Source organism: Amphiprion ocellaris, chromosome 9, assembly GCF_022539595.1.
Source record: "Amphiprion ocellaris isolate individual 3 ecotype Okinawa chromosome 9, ASM2253959v1, whole genome shotgun sequence".
NCBI classification, from domain to species: Eukaryota; Metazoa; Chordata; class Actinopteri; family Pomacentridae; genus Amphiprion; species Amphiprion ocellaris.
Window position 1 is genome coordinate 35,683,925 of NC_072774.1, and position 17,520 is coordinate 35,701,444.

At 40.2% G+C, this 17,520-nt stretch overlaps 1 protein-coding gene across 1 annotated transcript in view; it reads right to left on the minus strand.

The window, feature by feature from the left end:
- hace1 (HECT domain and ankyrin repeat containing E3 ubiquitin protein ligase 1) overlaps nt 1–17,520 on the minus strand; it is a 42,970-nt gene that overhangs the window by 8,285 nt on the left and 17,165 nt on the right. Inside the window, exons 11-19 of the mRNA XM_055013480.1 lie at nt 9,709–9,859; nt 8,708–9,012; nt 7,523–7,591; nt 6,025–6,112; nt 2,379–2,490; nt 1,863–1,960; nt 1,623–1,710; nt 1,372–1,521; nt 245–441 (exon numbers count right to left, since the gene is read on the minus strand). Of these exons, the coding sequence (XP_054869455.1) occupies nt 245–441; nt 1,372–1,521; nt 1,623–1,710; nt 1,863–1,960; nt 2,379–2,490; nt 6,025–6,112; nt 7,523–7,591; nt 8,708–9,012; nt 9,709–9,859 (1,258 nt within the window). The remainder of the gene's footprint in view (nt 1–244; nt 442–1,371; nt 1,522–1,622; nt 1,711–1,862; nt 1,961–2,378; nt 2,491–6,024; nt 6,113–7,522; nt 7,592–8,707; nt 9,013–9,708; nt 9,860–17,520) is intronic.

A 17,520-nucleotide genomic window follows, 5' to 3' on the forward strand; every position in this document is an offset into this window, starting at 1 on the left:
TCAGTCAAACTTCTGGAGCCGCAGTTGCCAACTGTTTGAAATCCTGTTTAAAACTAAAAAATTAGAACAAAGTTTTGTAGTCAAGAAGACAATGCTTCTTTTTATTTTGACTCTATTCACATCTAAATGAAATAAAGTATTAGCATACAGCACTACCTTTTCTCTTTTCACCAATCAAACCAGTTTTTGCTTTATGTTCAAACTGTATGAAATCATGGCTAGGACAGTGTTCATGGTGACTGACCTTGTTGTCCTGTGTGACCAGGATACTGGTCCCTCCAGGTTTGAGAGGCACTTCCTCCATCGCCCCAAACACATCTGTTTCGACAGAGAAGGTGAGCTCTAGACCCAGATCACTTATGTCGTTGTCCAGAATCCACTGCAGATTCTTAGCATACTCTGGATCGATGGATGACACATCCTGGTAGTTCACTGGGATACCTGAAAAATACACAATCACACACACAAGCACAGACTCACATATTATACATGGGACAGAGAAAGAAACAAGAAGACTGGATCCAGGAAGTTGATATAATGTTGAATCTGGAAGATGTCAGATACATTATACAATTTTACAAAATACTAAGTTTGAATGTAATTTGAAAATACATAACAATGCTCATAGATATACGGGATTGTGCAATTATATATATTTCTTTTACCAACAAAAAACACTACTCTCACTTACTCACTTATTGAAAGTCATAGTCAATTAGCTAACAGACAAAATTCACATTATTTGATGTTTCAGATACCGTCAAGCTTTGTGATTTTAAGGTAAGATTTGGAGTTTAATAAGTTGGTTAAGTTACAGTTTATGTATCCAGTAAAATATTCACTGTAACAGATTTGCATGTGAGTGAGCATTACCACATATGACACCATCAAAAACATGACTGTCACAAGGAGGACAGCAGGAATTTGCAAAACCACTGAAACAAAGGTTTAAACCCTGGGTCAGACATGCTGCAGCCTGTATAAGGTGCAGCTATTAAGATGGAGACTGGGCTTATGTCGGTTGAACTGCAGCATAAAACACAGGAAATTCAATTCAATTCAATTTTATTTATATAGCGCCAATTACAGGTCAAATTGTCTCAAGACGCTTTACAGAACCCATAATAACGGGTTCTATAAAGCAATGATAAATAATGTTAATGGCCAAAAATAAACACCTGAAATTTTTTACAACCGAGTTATTTTAATTTTTACAACTGAAATAGGCCCACGTTGTACATCCTAAATTGAGTTTTCAATTTGCTACTTACATTTTTTCAAAATTCGATTTCAATTTCTAACTGATTGTTTAGCACAAGTAGGTAATATCAATCAATCATCCATATGTGAACAAACAACTGTGTTCCTTACCCAGAATGTGTTTGTAGAATGAGCGAGTGAAGTAGATGTTGACCAGCTGTCGGTGGTACAGAGCCAGGCCAAGAATCTGACCTGCAAATCGGAAGTAGTTCAGATGGTCTGGGTTGACTGAGGAGTTGCTGTTAGGCTGAAAAGTCGTACCTGTGGATCACACACACACACACACAGACACCTGTATTGTACATGATAAAGGTTCTGCTTGTCACACTGAATGTTACTGCCATGTGGAAAACATCATGTACCATCAGCTGACTGAGTGAACAGAGCATAGTCTGGGTTGATGATCTCATTGGATAAGATGTCAAACCACTCCCGAACCACACCCTGTCCCTGAAACACACAATCAACAACAAATTCAGCACAAATCACAACACAGCTCACTACTTTGGATTTTATGGAACATGGGAATGGAATACTGCTTGTCCTTGTGTTGACAGCTGAATTACTGAGTTATGTAGTGTCATGTGAATGGAGAAACTCACCATGCCCTCCTCTCCATGGAAGCGAACAGCAATGCCCTGTTTGAGTTTCTCATTGGTGGACTTGGAAACCATCTCACAGCTACTCCTAAATATGGAGTCTGTTGGTGAAACAGAAAACTAGAAACAGGAGAGTGCTTAAAAAAAAAAAAAAAAAACTAAATAGAGATGGTAAATAAAATGGTCAGGATTGGAGCCACATGCATTCTACATGCTTTTCTGTAGTGCCTAAAACAAGATATGCATGGACCTGCATGAAGCAACAGCAAATCCAAGTATTGGGGTGCTCAGGGAGACGTTTTGATATTAATGGGGGGGTCCTAAAATGACACCGAATGTTAATACACTTAACTGGCACATATCCACCTTCACAACCTCATCCCATGTGCACCACCAAGCCAGGCAGCCGCAGTGTAAAGTACAGCTGTGAGTGGACTTGGTTTGCTCTCGTCTTTATACATACAGTAGAAGAAGATACATACAACAGTGGAAGTGTGTGGTGGTAAGTAGAATGTGTACCTCTGTGGACTAACAGGATGTCGCTCTCACTGACTGGACGATGAACCATGTCTGAATCTGGCTGACCAGCCAGTAGGTGCTCATAGAACCACTCAGAGCGATCCTTGAAGGGCTGAGGGGGAAAGCAAGACTTTATTCTACAATGCACAGCACATTCCTCAACTAATTACCACTTTGCTGTGCTTTCAACTATTAGCCTGTGGATTTTTCGGTCTCAACTCGTTGCTCAGAAAGCATTCAGTGCTAAAATATTCAAATGTAATACAGAGATGAGGCGAGGGTTTATTTGCATAATATATGCCTTTGTTCTCTAGGCATAGGAGGCAGAAGGAGAGAAAGGCTTTTCCCCCAGGGCCCTCAGGGTGTAACGGGAGTGGGATGAGAAGATGAAATCAAATTCACCAGGTTTAAGTCTGTAATTAAAACAAGTGCCTACTCCCAGGCGAGCCATAATCCATGGGTAACGAGGCTCAAATGCTGCAGCTCAAATTTGAATACTGAAGAGTGAGTGAACAGCACACAACTCAGAATAGCACTTTAAAATTTATGAAGCTGGATAAATGGAACTGAACACAAGTATTATTGCCATGGTTGAAATACTGTAAAATGATCCTGAAGTGAACACAGGGGACTTTCAAAGTCACTTTCCATAAAGTCTCTGAGGAAACAAACATAAAGACAGACTTGTCAAATCAAGATGAAGAATGTAAATACCTTTGAAGCCACAGTTTAATTTGTATACAACGGACAAAAATGAAGTACAGTAGAGTGACAGTAGAATATTGAGGTATTTTATTCCTCGGACTAAAATAATGGCAGCGTTTTAGAAAGTCCTGACTCTTAATTGGCATGACAGGGTACACCTGAATGAGGACCTTGAATAAAAAAAAACTTTTCATCGACCTGTACTAATGAGGCCTGTACCAGATTGTGTGGCTGACAGACACCCAGCAGCTTGTAACAACTTGTTTCTTATTATAGCCCAACCAGTAAACTGGAAAATTAGATACTGCAATAGTAGTTTGTTCAAGACTGGATTTTTAAGGACTATACCAATGCTAATGTTGATTTTTTTTTTTTCAAACAAAAAGTAGACAAAATTTTTTTTTTACTGACATTCAAATAGTTCAAGTCCAATGAATAGCTTGAAATGGTACAAAGGTAAGTGGTGAAAACTGCCAGAGGTTATAAAAAAAAAGGTAAGGTTACTCAAAATTAAAAAACAATGTACATTTAAGAATTATACAAAAACATATTTTTCAGGGAACAAGGAGCAGGTTAACAAAACAAGTTAAAGCTTATAAAGCTTATATATAAGTATACATACAAATGTATACACACATGCATATATATATATACACACACACACACACACACACACACACACACACACACACACACACACACACACACACACACACACACACACACACACACACACACACACACACTATATTGCCAAAAGTATTTGCTCACCTGCCTTGACTGGCATATGAACATAAGTGACATCCCATTCCTAATCCATAGGGTTCAATATGACGTCGGTCCACCCTTTGCAGCTATAACAGCTTCAACTCTTCTGGGAAGGCTGTCCACAAGGTTTAGGAGTGTGTTTATGGGAATTTTTGACCATTCTTCCAGAAGCACATTTGTGAGGTCACACACTGATGTTGGACCAGAAGGTCTGGCTCTCAGTCTCCTCTCTAATTCATCCCAAAGGTGTTCTATGGGGTTGAGGTCAGGACTCTGTGCAGGCCAGTCAAGTTCATCCACACCAGACTCTGTCATCCATGTCTTTATGGACCTTGCTTTGTGCACTGGTGCACAGTCATGTTGGAAGAGGAAGGGGCCAGCTCCAAACTGTTCCCACAAAGTTGGGAGCATGGAATTGTCCAAAATGTCTTGGTATGCTGAAGCATTCAGAGTTCCTTTCACTGGAACTAAGGGGCCAAGCCCAGCTCCTGAAAAACAAGCCCACACCATAATCCCCCCTCCACCAAACTTTACACTTGGCACAATGCAGTCCGACAAGTATGGTTCTCCTGGCAACCACCAAACCCAGACTGGTCCATCAGATTGCCAGATGGAGAAGCGTGATTGGTCACTCCAGAGAAGGCGTCTCCACTGTTCTAGAGTCCAGTGGTGGCTGCTTTACACCACTGCATCCCACGCTTTGCATTGCACTTGGTGATGTATGGCTTGGATGTAGCTGCTCAGCCATGGAAACCCATTCCATGAAGCTCTCTGCTGAAGCACTGTTCTGGAGCTAATCTGAAGGCCACATGAAGTTTGAAGGTCTGTAGTGATTGACTCTGCAGAAAGTTGGCCACCTCTTGGCACTATGCTCCTCAGCATCCACTGACCCCGCTCTGTCAGTTTACGTGTCCTACCACTTGGTGGCTGAGTTGCTGTTGTTCCCACACACTTCCACTTTCTTATAATACAGCTGACAGTTGACTGTGGAATATTTAGGAGCCAGGAAATGTCACGACTGGATTTGTTGCACAGGTGGCATCCTATCACAGTTCCATGCTGGAATTCACTGAGCTCCTGAGAGCGAGCCATTCTTTCACAAATGTTTGTAAAAGCAGTCTGCATGCCTAGGTGCTTGATTTTATACACCTGTGGCCATGGAAGTGATTGGAACACCTGATTCTGATTATTTGGATGGGTGAGCAAATACTTTTGGCAATATTGTATACACATACATACACATTTTATAGTGTATGTGTGTGTGTGTGTGTGTGTGTGTGTGTGTGTGTGTGTGTATGTATATATATATATATATATATATATATATATATATATATATATATATATATATATATATAGACACACACGCATACATATAGATAGATAGACAGACAGACAGACAGACAGACAGACAGACAGACAGACAGACAGACAGATAGATAGATAGATAGATAGAGTTCCTTTTTGAAGAGTTCCAGGTGCTACCAGATGTTCACAAGAAATGTGACTATGGTATGTGACAGACCCTCGTCTCAAGCTCAACCCAGACAAAAGTAGTTCAGTGAACAAGACAACTAGACTCAAACTAACAAAAACAAAGCAAAGCTAACAAAAACTAAAAGATTAATACCCCAAATTCAGTGCCAAAATCAGAACACATTTTAATACATCGAAGGCCTAGTGTTCCCATTTGTTCAACGTTATTGGTAAGTGTAACTTCTAATTTCTTTTGATAATAATGCACACAAAGTAGGACATTTTCCTGTTAAAAAGTCACCTTGACTGTAACTATATAATAATAGTAATAATTGATGGATATGTTCTGTCATTTACGGCCTTAAATGTGAAATGGCAGGGTTTGATCTCAAATAAACATGCGTAACTATAGTGGTCCTTTATACTTCAATGGCATTTCAACTGACATGATGGGTAAATAGATGTATGTGTAGTATTTGGTCCATCTCATATTAAAGGGACAAAATATTTGTGACATTTTTAAAGGTAATGCAGTCCAGTACAACACCACCATCCACTATGACCTTAATAATAAACATACAGTATAATTTTCACCGTTTTGACATCAACAAAAACTAAAAATATAGAAACTTCATAGTAGTAGTAAATTCAGTAGAATTATACGATGAAATAGAATAAATCATTTGTCATGCCTTACCTGGCCCTTAATTATATGCATGAAGCGTGACATCAACTCAGGACACTCCAGCAGAAAGTGGAAGTGGTTAAAGATTATCTTTGGATTCCTGAAAATAAGGAGGCAGAGCAAGAAACACTGCATGAGAAAATGAGAAAACAGATAAATAAACAAATTCACAGAAAACACAATGACAGGTCAAGAACCAGTATGTAATGTGCTAAATGTAGGGATGCAAATTTTAAACATTTACTAAAGCGATTGTTCCCAACTTTATCAATCAACAGTCAATTAATCAAAATCATAAAATGTACACGGTGGACACTCTTTTGTATTTCTTTCAATTGGCCTTCACAGTGATCCCGTGACATTTGTTACTCTGATAACATACATCACATGACACAGGCTAACTGATAAGAGATATTCATCTACAGGCCAAAACCAACATTTTCGTGGAGCACTTGCAACTCATCAAAAGAAGGAGAATTCTGGCCGGTATCCGTTAGGTGTAATCGGACCCTTTCTAATTATTGCCCATTACTAATTAAACTACCACAATGCTCTCTGTTTGCAAACACAGAACTGCCAGTTCTGATCCAACTGACTGTGTTAACAATAGAAGGCTCCACCTGGTGGAACAACCAGGGACTGTACCCAAAGAACAATACATCTTCTAACATGCATGACCTTTGCCTTCGGTCTAACTGCTTGATATATTTCAACGCTTAAATACTGCTCATGCACTATTCAAATATGGTCAGTTTTGATCCAGGCCAAGAATTCTGTCATACATGTCGATACCAAATTTTGAACTACGCATCTACTTAGAATGTTTAAATGTTTAGAAGCCTATCTGACATCAATACACGGATGACTAATCCTTACTTTATTTTTCAGAGGGACAGTATATTTTTGGATATTACACCACACATTTTTGGAGAAAAATACCAATTATCCCAAAATAACATGACCTATTTTACCTAATATGTGAAAACATGATTGCAATACATTTTATTGAAAATGAAAATAGCATGGAAAGTAGCCAATCGTATGGGTCCCGGAGTTATGTGGATGGCATTTTCTGCTGCTGTGCGGCCTGGAACCTCATGTGGAGGTGAGGATCAGCTAATTGTGTTCTCTCACAAAAAGTCTCCCCTACTACCTGCTCAACGGCCTCTTGCACTATAAGTCTCACTTCCATAATGTCAGTCCCGAAAATGGCAGCTCTGGTACCTTTATAATTTTATGGCCTCCAAAATTCTCTTTTGATGTCTGTTTTGACCTCAGCTTGGAAATAATGGATTCTAATATGTTTATTCTTAGAATATTTTGCTTTTGAGATTCCCCTGTGGTCCTTTCTGTCTCTGCAGTAACATGGGATGTACAGTTCACAGTTCCAAGACTCCCTAAAACCAGTGTCTGTACATAAGCATCAAACTTTAAAATATTTTAACTTTTCTGTATATGTATAACGTCCCTAGTCAGAAGGGTGATGTATGGCAGAGGAACACTGGCTCACCTGTTTACAAAACACTTCAGAACCTCATCATGCTTGCAGACAAACTCAATGAAGCGGGGGGATGTCATTCTGAGAGAGAAAAGAAAGGGAGGTGAGGTTGATAGTTTACGAAAGAAGAACTAGACGGCAGTATAAGCACTGAAAAGAACGTCAGATCATAATAAAAGACATAATTTATGTAACATGCTTACAGAAAGCGTGATAAAAGGGTAACAGAAAATAGAAAACAAGACAGCTCATTTCAGCTAGAATGTCACACCTCTGTTATTTGTTGATTAAGCATCTTCAGTGTTTTAATTGCCCATTATTATGCAGCTGGAGAAGGACTTAAACAATGAGATGTGAGAGCAAACAGAAAGTAGATGAGGTTTCGCTGGTTAAAGTGACAGCTGTCCTGATTTCTTGGGGACTTGTGTCATAGGACCAGGAAAACTGGTGTGTCTCTGCATCTATATATTTTCATTATATGGAAAATATGTAAGCTGATTTCCTGTTGTCTTTATGTTGAAATTTAACAACCTATGAGGCTTATTTTACCCTATCTTGTGTTTCCATACATATACTTGAAATGAACACTGAACAGAGAAACTGATAATTCCACATATATCACAATAACTAACAAGTTTATAGAAACACATCATGGCAAGTGCTATCACAAAAAGACAAGTGAAACAAGATATCAATGCTGTACTGATAACAATGTAGAGCAGTCATCATTTCACAATAGACTCATCCATTCTAGCTCCCACTACTATGAGAAGGGGAATACAATACAAACTTGACCTCACTTGTCTTGTTGTTATAACACTTGCCATGATGTGTTTCAATAAACATGAGATCAGTTCTGGGGATATTTAAACCTTAAAATTGCTTTCCAGGCAAGATGTTTTTTGAGTGTAAAAATACAAAAATTCACAGCTCTGAGAACATTTGAAAATTGCCAAAATATTATACAGGTTGCAGTTTCCTGAATTCTTGAAGTTTTCTTGATTTCTGTCTGAATTGACTCAGACTGTCACAGCAGCAGTATTTTTGTCAGAAAAAGTATAGCATTTGTAACAATGTCTATGGCAGCAGCCTTTTAGCACTGTAAACTGGTAAGAGTTCTCAAGTTCTGTTAGATCACAGCTGATACTTGCTTTTTTGCATAGTACTAGAGCTGACAGAAGAAACCTGAGTACAGACCCTTGTGGCATCTGAGAGGAGCAGCACATATAGAAGGCCTGGATAACAGCACTGAGCCGATTGGCTGTCATGGAGATGACATCCTCTCCATCAGCATACGCCTCTGCCTCAATGACGATATGATGGTCCAGCAAGGAGGGAAGCTTTGGTGTAGCAACAGAGTTGTCAGACTCGCGCTGTTTAAAAAGCAGAGAGGCTATCTCACTGCTGGAGGAGGAGGAAGATGGGTTCTTCCTGTTCCTGTCAAGCTCTGTAGAGATCAGCACCAGCCACTCATCCAGGGAGTGCCACAGCAGCTCCAATGGCTGCAGAGAAGCAAACAGGAGGTCATTTTAAGCATCACCTGGAAAGTTATTACACTACTAATGCTCAGTCAGAACTTTCAAAGACCTAACGTCAGATGAATTTGCACAGACGTTTCAAAGAGTTGGATTATCAGTGTTACAAAGATACATATGACCATGTGATCTAGAAACAGATTTGGGTTATAGTTTACCAGGTTTACTGATATCTATCTCTGATGCCTTCAGATTATTTTTGCCTCCATTTAATTACAACGAAAGTGAAACTGTCTTGCGTGCATCTGCAACTAAAGGAATCGATTCGTATTGTGTTTTTTTAAGTGAAAAAGAAATAAAGGGAAGCCAGTATGATAATGTGTAATGGTCAATATGGCTGCTTTGCTGCTTTTGATACAAAGGACTTGACAAGAGCAGAAATTTTAGAACCCTGCAAAGGAGCAACCGCACAGAATGTATTACATTCTGTGTACATTTTTCACTTGTCAAATCAATGCATAGCAATACTTGTGGAGTGTGTGTGCCATTTTTTCCCACTGATATTTAGTTTTGCTTTTTTTTTGCATAAGATATTAGAAAATGAAAACTATAACCAGTTCATAATGGTCAAAGAATGATTTCTGATTCTCAGTTTTGATAAACAATTTGGAGACACACAGATCCCAGTGTACTGTATTTATGTGTATGTACACACCTACTAACCTTAAAGACCTGGCTGCGAGGTGTTTTGTTGCCGTTGTAGCCCATGTCGTTGCCATTGTTAGGTGATGAAGGCCCAAGGCGAAACACATGGCAGAAAATACGAACAATTCTCAGAAGACTCTTCATCTGAGCTTCATAATTGCTGGACAAGCTGACAAGGAGCAGAGGATAAACCTATCTTAACAGAAATCAATTTGTAATAATTACACAAAATACAATCGCTAGAATGGCAGGTATGATATTAAAATTCTTTCTGTGAAATGCAGACAGTTGGTGGCACAGATATATTTGTAAACCCAACAAAATTGGAGGAGGGCTGGGGGTCTTTCCTCCCAGGACTATCCCTAGTTAAAATTTCAGATGAAGCCCTGAAACTAAAAAGTGCTTGCCAATTGTAAACAAGCAGAGCAGAGACACCTACACAACACAGGTAAAACAAACAGCAAAAAACACAGTACTCTGAACTGATGTGATGCATCATTTGCTGTACACACTGATGCCATCTTGCCTCACAGCATCTCTTACAATTCAAACTAAACTAAACATTAGCTCCTGTTAACACATTGTAGTTGAAAAAAAGACTACATTCTGAATTGTTGAGTACTATGAATCTGAGCTGTTGATGTATTGTTTTTATATTGCAGGAAAGTTATATTATTATGGACATTTTGGTTTGTAGCCTAAGATTTGTAGAGCAAAGATAATGAGAAAGGTGTGTTGTGATTTTGACACAGAAACATAAAATCAGTTCACTTGACTTGGTGCGGTACAGAATTGTGCCATGCTGAAAATGACAATGCTATGTGTAGGCTCAACCAGCCATGATTAGCTTCAAAACAGAGAAAGAGCAGAGACACCAAGGTACCCCAACAGACTTTCAGCAGATTCCACAGCACACACCCCCAGACAACCAGGATGTATACTGGCCTAGTTTAGTCAAAAGACTGGCTTACACTGCCAGTCACTATCATGATTACCAGGTACCAAATGGCTGCCAAAACCGTTCTGACCGACTGCTGACCCTGCAGGAAGTGGGGGTCAGAATCTGACAACAAAAAAAGGATTTCATTCCTACTGACAATATCACAAGGAACACCGGCCGCATCAGGACAAAGAAACACAACTATTCCACAATTCTGGATTTAACTATTCTTTATAAACACTAATTTAAAGAAATTGTTGAACACTGATTTCAATAATCTGATCATGATGGCGCCGCTCTAGTGGCAGCTAGTCACAGCAGCTCTTGCTGTCCGAGTATCTTTTTTCTGTTTATTTTCATTTTAGTCTTGTGTTCTCTTGTTTTCTTTTACAGTGAAGTTTCACTAGTGAAGGCTCTCAGTATGGATACGAAGTTAGTGCAGTTTGCCCTGATTTTTCTTGTGTTTTTGAGTCTGCTGTCCACATCAGTGATAGCAGACCCAGCGAGCAGTGGTGAACCCATTGTTTACTCTAGAGTCAGCTGTTAGCCCTTCGTAGCACTGCGAGGTTTGCTGGAGCAGACAGGAGTGGACTCCCACCTCACAATGCGGCTGCTGGATTACTTGACCAACTGGCCACAGTTTGTAAGAGCAGGGGACTGTGTGTCCCACACTGTGGTCTGCAGTATGGGGTCCCCCAGGGGACTATCCTTGCCCCCTTTCTTTTCAGTCTCTACACTGCAGACTTTTCTCATCATACCACTAACTGCCATCTTCAGAACTTCTCTGACGACTCCGCCATCGTCGGCCTCATCACGGACAGAGATGAGGAGGACTACAGAGAACTTAACCGGGACTTTGTGGACTGGTTCCTGCTGAACTGCCTCCAGATCAGTGCGGTGAAAACCAAGGAACTGGTGATGGACTTTAAGCAGGAACAGACACACTTCTCCTTCACCAGTGAACATCCAGGGAACAGACATTGTGATTGTGGACTCTTACAGGTACCTGGGTGTTCACATAAACAACAAACTGGACTGGACTACAAACACCAACGCACTTTATAAGAAAGGTCAGAGCAGACTCCACCTGCTCAGGAAACTGAGGTCCTTCGGGGTGCAGGGAGCACTTCTGAGGACCTTTTATGATTCTGTGGGGACATCAGCTATCATGTATGGAGTGGTCTGCTGTAGCAGCAGCATCACGTCTGCTGACAGGAAGAGACTAAACAAACTAGTAAAGAAAGCCAGTTCTGTCCTGGTCTGCCCCCTGGATCCTGTGGAGGTGGTAGGAGACAGGAGGATGATGACAAAGCTGTTGTCTATCATGGAGGTAACCTCCCACCCCCTGCAGGAAACAGTAACATCACTGGGAGGTTCTTCAGTGACAGACTGCTTCACCCACAGTGTCTAAAGGAGAGATACTGCAGGTCCTTCCTTCCTGCTGCAGTCAGACTTTACAATCAACCTGCTCCCAGTAGCTCAGTTCACCCACTAACTAACTGTGCAATAAAAATGTATACAACAATAGAATAGAATAGAATAGAATAGAATAGAATAGAATAGAATAGAATAGAATAGAATAGAATAGAATAGAATAGAATTTATACTGTCCTCCCTGTGAGTTTTCTGGTTTCAGAGGTAGACAGCTAGCTAACGTGATTACTCAAACCCAAGGCGTGACTTTTCTTGTGATTGAAGATCACTTTATTTTGCACCGTAAAACTGTACACAATACAAAAAGGCAAGTCAAACAAACTGAGAAACTTACAGACAAGTACGTTCCAAGGCCACAACATTGAAATGAAAACAGCAGAAGAAGAAGCAGCAACATCCAGTTCCTCTCATGGCCTGACCTACACTAAAACTCTTTGAAAATGTCCTGCTTTAATTTCACTTCTATGGAAAAATCAGTAGGGGGCACTGCAGCACACGAAGTTCTGCTGCAGGGCACAACAGAATTTATTGCCATTTGCACAGGTACATCACAGTACAGGTACACTGGAATTTTTGTACGTGACTCCGAGTCAAAATAATAATAATTTAGCAGCAATTAAAAAGAAACAAGAACCCTGAAATAAATCACACTAAAGTTTAAATAAATTAAAATTAAATAGATATTAGCATAAATAGATTTTAGAAAAAAAACAAAAAACAAAAAACACAACAATCAATAAAATACTTATTGATTGAACACTGTGCTATTTCACAGAATTTTTTCTGTAACCATTTATTTTTCTTCTAGAAGGAGAAAATGATTATATATTAAAGCACAGCACTTTTCTTGCACCATTTCTTGTATTCAGTGCTGTAACATCGAAAATTTCCCCGCTGCAGGATCAATGAAGGTTTAATCTATCTATCTATGACCACCACCACACCATTAACTTTCCTTAAATCTTTTATTCTACTTGTTTGTGTCAGTAAGTTTAACACGTCTGATGTTCATATATGCATATTTAGTCTTACTTTAATCGTCTGCCCACCAGTGTCACTATACTGGATTGTGTAGAAACCAGTGTAACATCTGGACATCAGCCCTCCGTGATGGAGGATGTACCAGACCCCTACTGAGTAAATGATATGCGAAAGTCCACTTTAAAAGACCATACCCAAAAGCCCCACTTTGAGTCCTTCCTATGAGTCACGTTTCCCCAGAGCCCTGTTCCAAGAGCCCTCTCTTTCCTTGAGGAATTCCTTAGCCCTACTTTCCAAAAGTCACCCTTCCAGATTCAATTCCTTTTTTTATTCCTAATTTCTTTAATATCAACTTGGACACTCCACTCTGTCCACCACTGTTCTGACCCGTATCAACAGGCCGACCAGACCATCCCTAAGCAGATGCACCACCGCAGCATCACAACGTGCACACAAGTAATTTTCAGTCACTGAAAATTGGTGCAACTTTCTCAAATTCTCCTTTATCAGAGATACACTTTAAAAATGTACACATGCATAACACATGCCTGTGCTCAGCGCAAGGTCATTGTGTTTGTGGATACATCTATATTAAATGGCCACATTCTATGTTGCTGTGATTTCTGATCATCAGTCCTTAATTGTTAAGGAATTAATTTCAGGCTTCTTCATGGAACAGGTATAACCACCGCATCTTTATTAAGAACTTCATCAACAAAGAACGCCAAACGACAAGTAATTTCCCGGCACTCACAGAATACTTCACTTCCGCATATCATTGCACACATCCTTCAGAATAAAAGCATGGCTCAAAAGACAATGCGTAAAGGCATAGAAATTCCATGTTGCTTAACACTAATTTTAAAAAATGCTGCATTTCTACAAAAATATGCTGCATTTCTGAGAATGCCATATGGGGGAATGAACAGCCTTGGAGGAGTACTGTGCTTTCTGAGTGCTTTTCTACTTATATTCATCTGATGTAACTATTTCGCTGGCCAAATATCATTCAGATTGTGTAATAATTCTGCAAAAGTATTCCAACCCCGTTTCACAGAAACATTTACAATACATTTATATATTGGTGGAGAAACATTTACCCTACATATGTTACTAGGTCTAACCTATTGAGACAGAAAAGGGACCAGGGTGCACATCAAGATATTAAGCTGACACGTTCAACTGCCATGAGATTAATAGAAATGACTACATTTCTGAAAGGGGCTTGTGTGTTGTAGATTTAATTTTAAATTGTTAAAACTGGCATTTTTTTCCCCATCAATGTGCATAATAATCCACAATTACAAAGTGAAAGCAAGTTTTTAGATTTTATTCCAAATTTATTGAAAATTGAACCCTGAAATCTGTCATTCACTAGTCTAACTATGCCAGCCCATAGCCCATATTGTAGAACATAATGGTCTGGCTGCACCACACTATCAACCCTCTATTAGGAAAAACACTCTAACTTGTTTGTATTTCTTTAAACCAATAACAGTTGTTGCAGGCAGGCCTTTAGTGTTTCTTCAAATAAGTGACAGTTGGAATTGTGGTAGAACATTTGCATACAGGCTAATCCAACAATAAACCAGCGAGAATGCATGGTGCGTGTAAAAAATATCAACACAGACATCATGGCCTCAGATCTCCAGATTCTCGCCTCTGCAAACCTCTCCTCTGCCAGTGAGTCAGTGGAGTTTTACAACAGATCTCTTTGCAGTCTCCTGGAACTCCACGCCCCCATCAAAACCAGAACAGTGACTTTTGCGTCCTCTGCCCCTGGTACATCTGTGAGCTGTGGCAAATGAAGGTGGCTGGCCATGCCCTTGAGCAACGTCTGAAATCATCTGGACTCTCTGTACGCAGGCTCGCTTACCAGGAACACCAAAACGCCTATGCAAAGTCGCTGAAAGACCAACGGTCACAGTTCTACTCCACGTCATCAACAACAGAGAAATTCCAAGCAGCTCTTCTCTACAATAAATTACCTTCTTAAACGACAGTTTCAATCACTCACAGAAAACACAGAAGAAAAGTGTAACAAATTTTGTACCTTTTTCAAAAGCAAAATCTACATCATCCGTTCCCATCTCTCCAGCTCTCTTGCTCCTCCTGCCCTGTCTGCCAGCCCCCAGTCAGGGATCTCCTACCCTCTTCATTGTTTCTCTGAGGTTTCACTGCTTGAAGTTGAGGATGTCATCAACAAAATGAAACCACCACCTGCGCACTGGACCCCTTTCCCACACCTCTGATAAATGAGAGCTCTCTGATATAACTCCCCATATCACAAAAACAATAAACCACTCCCTCCAGTCCAGTCATGTTCCATCTGAGCTTAAACCTGCTGTCATTAAACCACTTCTCAAAAAACCCACCTTGGACCCAGAAGTCCTTACCAGCTACAGGTTGTTACTACCCAGCTTCAGGACCATTTACAAGGACACAACCTGTCTGAAAAATTCCAGTCAAGTTTCCGCTCTGCCACAGTACTGAGACAGCTCTGGTCAGGGTCACAAATGACATTTTGATGGTGCCGGATGCTGGCTCTCCTTCACTGCTTAGTCTCCTTGACCTAATAGCAGCTTCTGACGCCAGTGATCACCATATCCTCCTCTATCGTCTCCACTTTGATATAGACTGACACTATCTTGGACTGGTTTATATCATACCTCTCTGGAAGGGCCGAGTACGTCAGCCTGAGAAGTGTTAAATCCCAAACACTTCCTGTCACCTGCGGTGTTCCTCAAGGGTCTGTTCTCGGTCTAACCCTGTTCATTAGAGTCCAAGCACCGAGGGTGCAAAGACCCTTTTGGAATGCAAGGAATTATTAGGGTCCGAGCACGTAATGGTGCGAAATAGGCCTTAATGACAACTTATCAAAATCATTTGCATGGCATGGCCATGGTGGCCTCCAGAATTTTGATGCTTCACCATGAAATATCAACTACTGTCTAACAACCCTGTGCATTCTTCAACTGGCTCAAACTTTACATGTTTAATCATACTCCTGCCCTGATTGAGTCCATATGCAAAAATACATTCACAGCATATGCCATAGCACCCCCTGCAGCATTTTAATAAATAGCCCCCACAGCAAGCTTAACGTATGTCTACGAAATTTGGTAGTCATATGTAGCATGTGAGGGCAAACAAAAAAGTCTCTTGTACCCACACTCTAAACCCAAAAGCAAGTCCGCCATTTTGAATTAAATGTCAGATTTTTGAGTGTTTTTGGTCATTTTCAGTGATTAATTCCTCACATGCCATGACTCCAAAAGGCCTGAAATTTGGAGAGTATATACAATACACCTTAAGGTTGAAAATTTGTGAAAATCTTACTCAAAAGTCAAAGGGTGTGACCATGGCGTACATTCAACAACCACCTCAAACATCTGTGCAAGTCTTGATTTTTCCACCTCAAAAATACTGCCAAATTCCATCCCACCCTCACACTTTGTCTCCTCCAGGCTGGACTACTGCAACGCACTTCTCACAGGGATCCCTAGCAAGAGCATGCAAAAGCTCCAATATACAGTGGTATGGAAAAGTTTGGGCACCCCTGATAATTTTCAAGATTTTCCTTTATAAATCACTGGTTGTTCTGATCAGCAATTTCAGTTAAATATATCATATAGCAGACGAACACAGTGATATTTGAGAAGTGAAATGAAGTTTATAGGATTTACAGAAAGTGTGCAATAATTATTTAAACAAAAGTAGGAAGGTGCATAAATTTGGGCACCCTTGTTGTTTTATTGATTTCAATACCTTTAGTACTAATTATTGGAACACAAAATTTGTTTGTTAAGCTCACTGACCCTTGACCTACATACACAGGTGAAGCCAATCATGAGAAAGGGTATTTAAGGTGGCCATTTGCAAGTTGTTCTCCTCTTTGCATCTTCTCTGAAGAGTGGCAGCATGGGAGCCTCAAAACAACTGTCAAATGACCTGAAAGCAAAGATTGTTCAACATCATGGTTTAGGGGAAGGATACAAAAAGCTAGCTCAGAGATTTCAGCTGTCAGTTTCCACTGTGAGGAACATAGTGAGGAAATGGAAGACCACAGGCACAGTTCTAGTTAAGACCCGGAGTGGCAGCCAAGAAAAATCTCAGATAAGCAGAGGCGAAGGATGGTGAGAACAGTCAAACTCAACCCACAGACCAGCTCCAAAGACCTACAACATGATCTTGCTGCAGATGGTGTCACTGTGCATCGTTCTACTATTCAGCGAACTTTGCACAAGGGGATGCTGTATAGGAGAGTAATGCAGAAGAAGTCTTTTATGCGCACATGCCACAAACAGAGTCGCTGGAGGTATGCTAAAGCACATTTGGACAAGCCAGCTTCATTTTGGAATAAGGTGCTGTGGACTGATGAAGTTAAAATTGAGTTATAGGGACATAACAAGGGGATAAAGCATGCATGGCGGATGAAGAACACAGCATTCCAAGACAAACACTTGCTACCCACA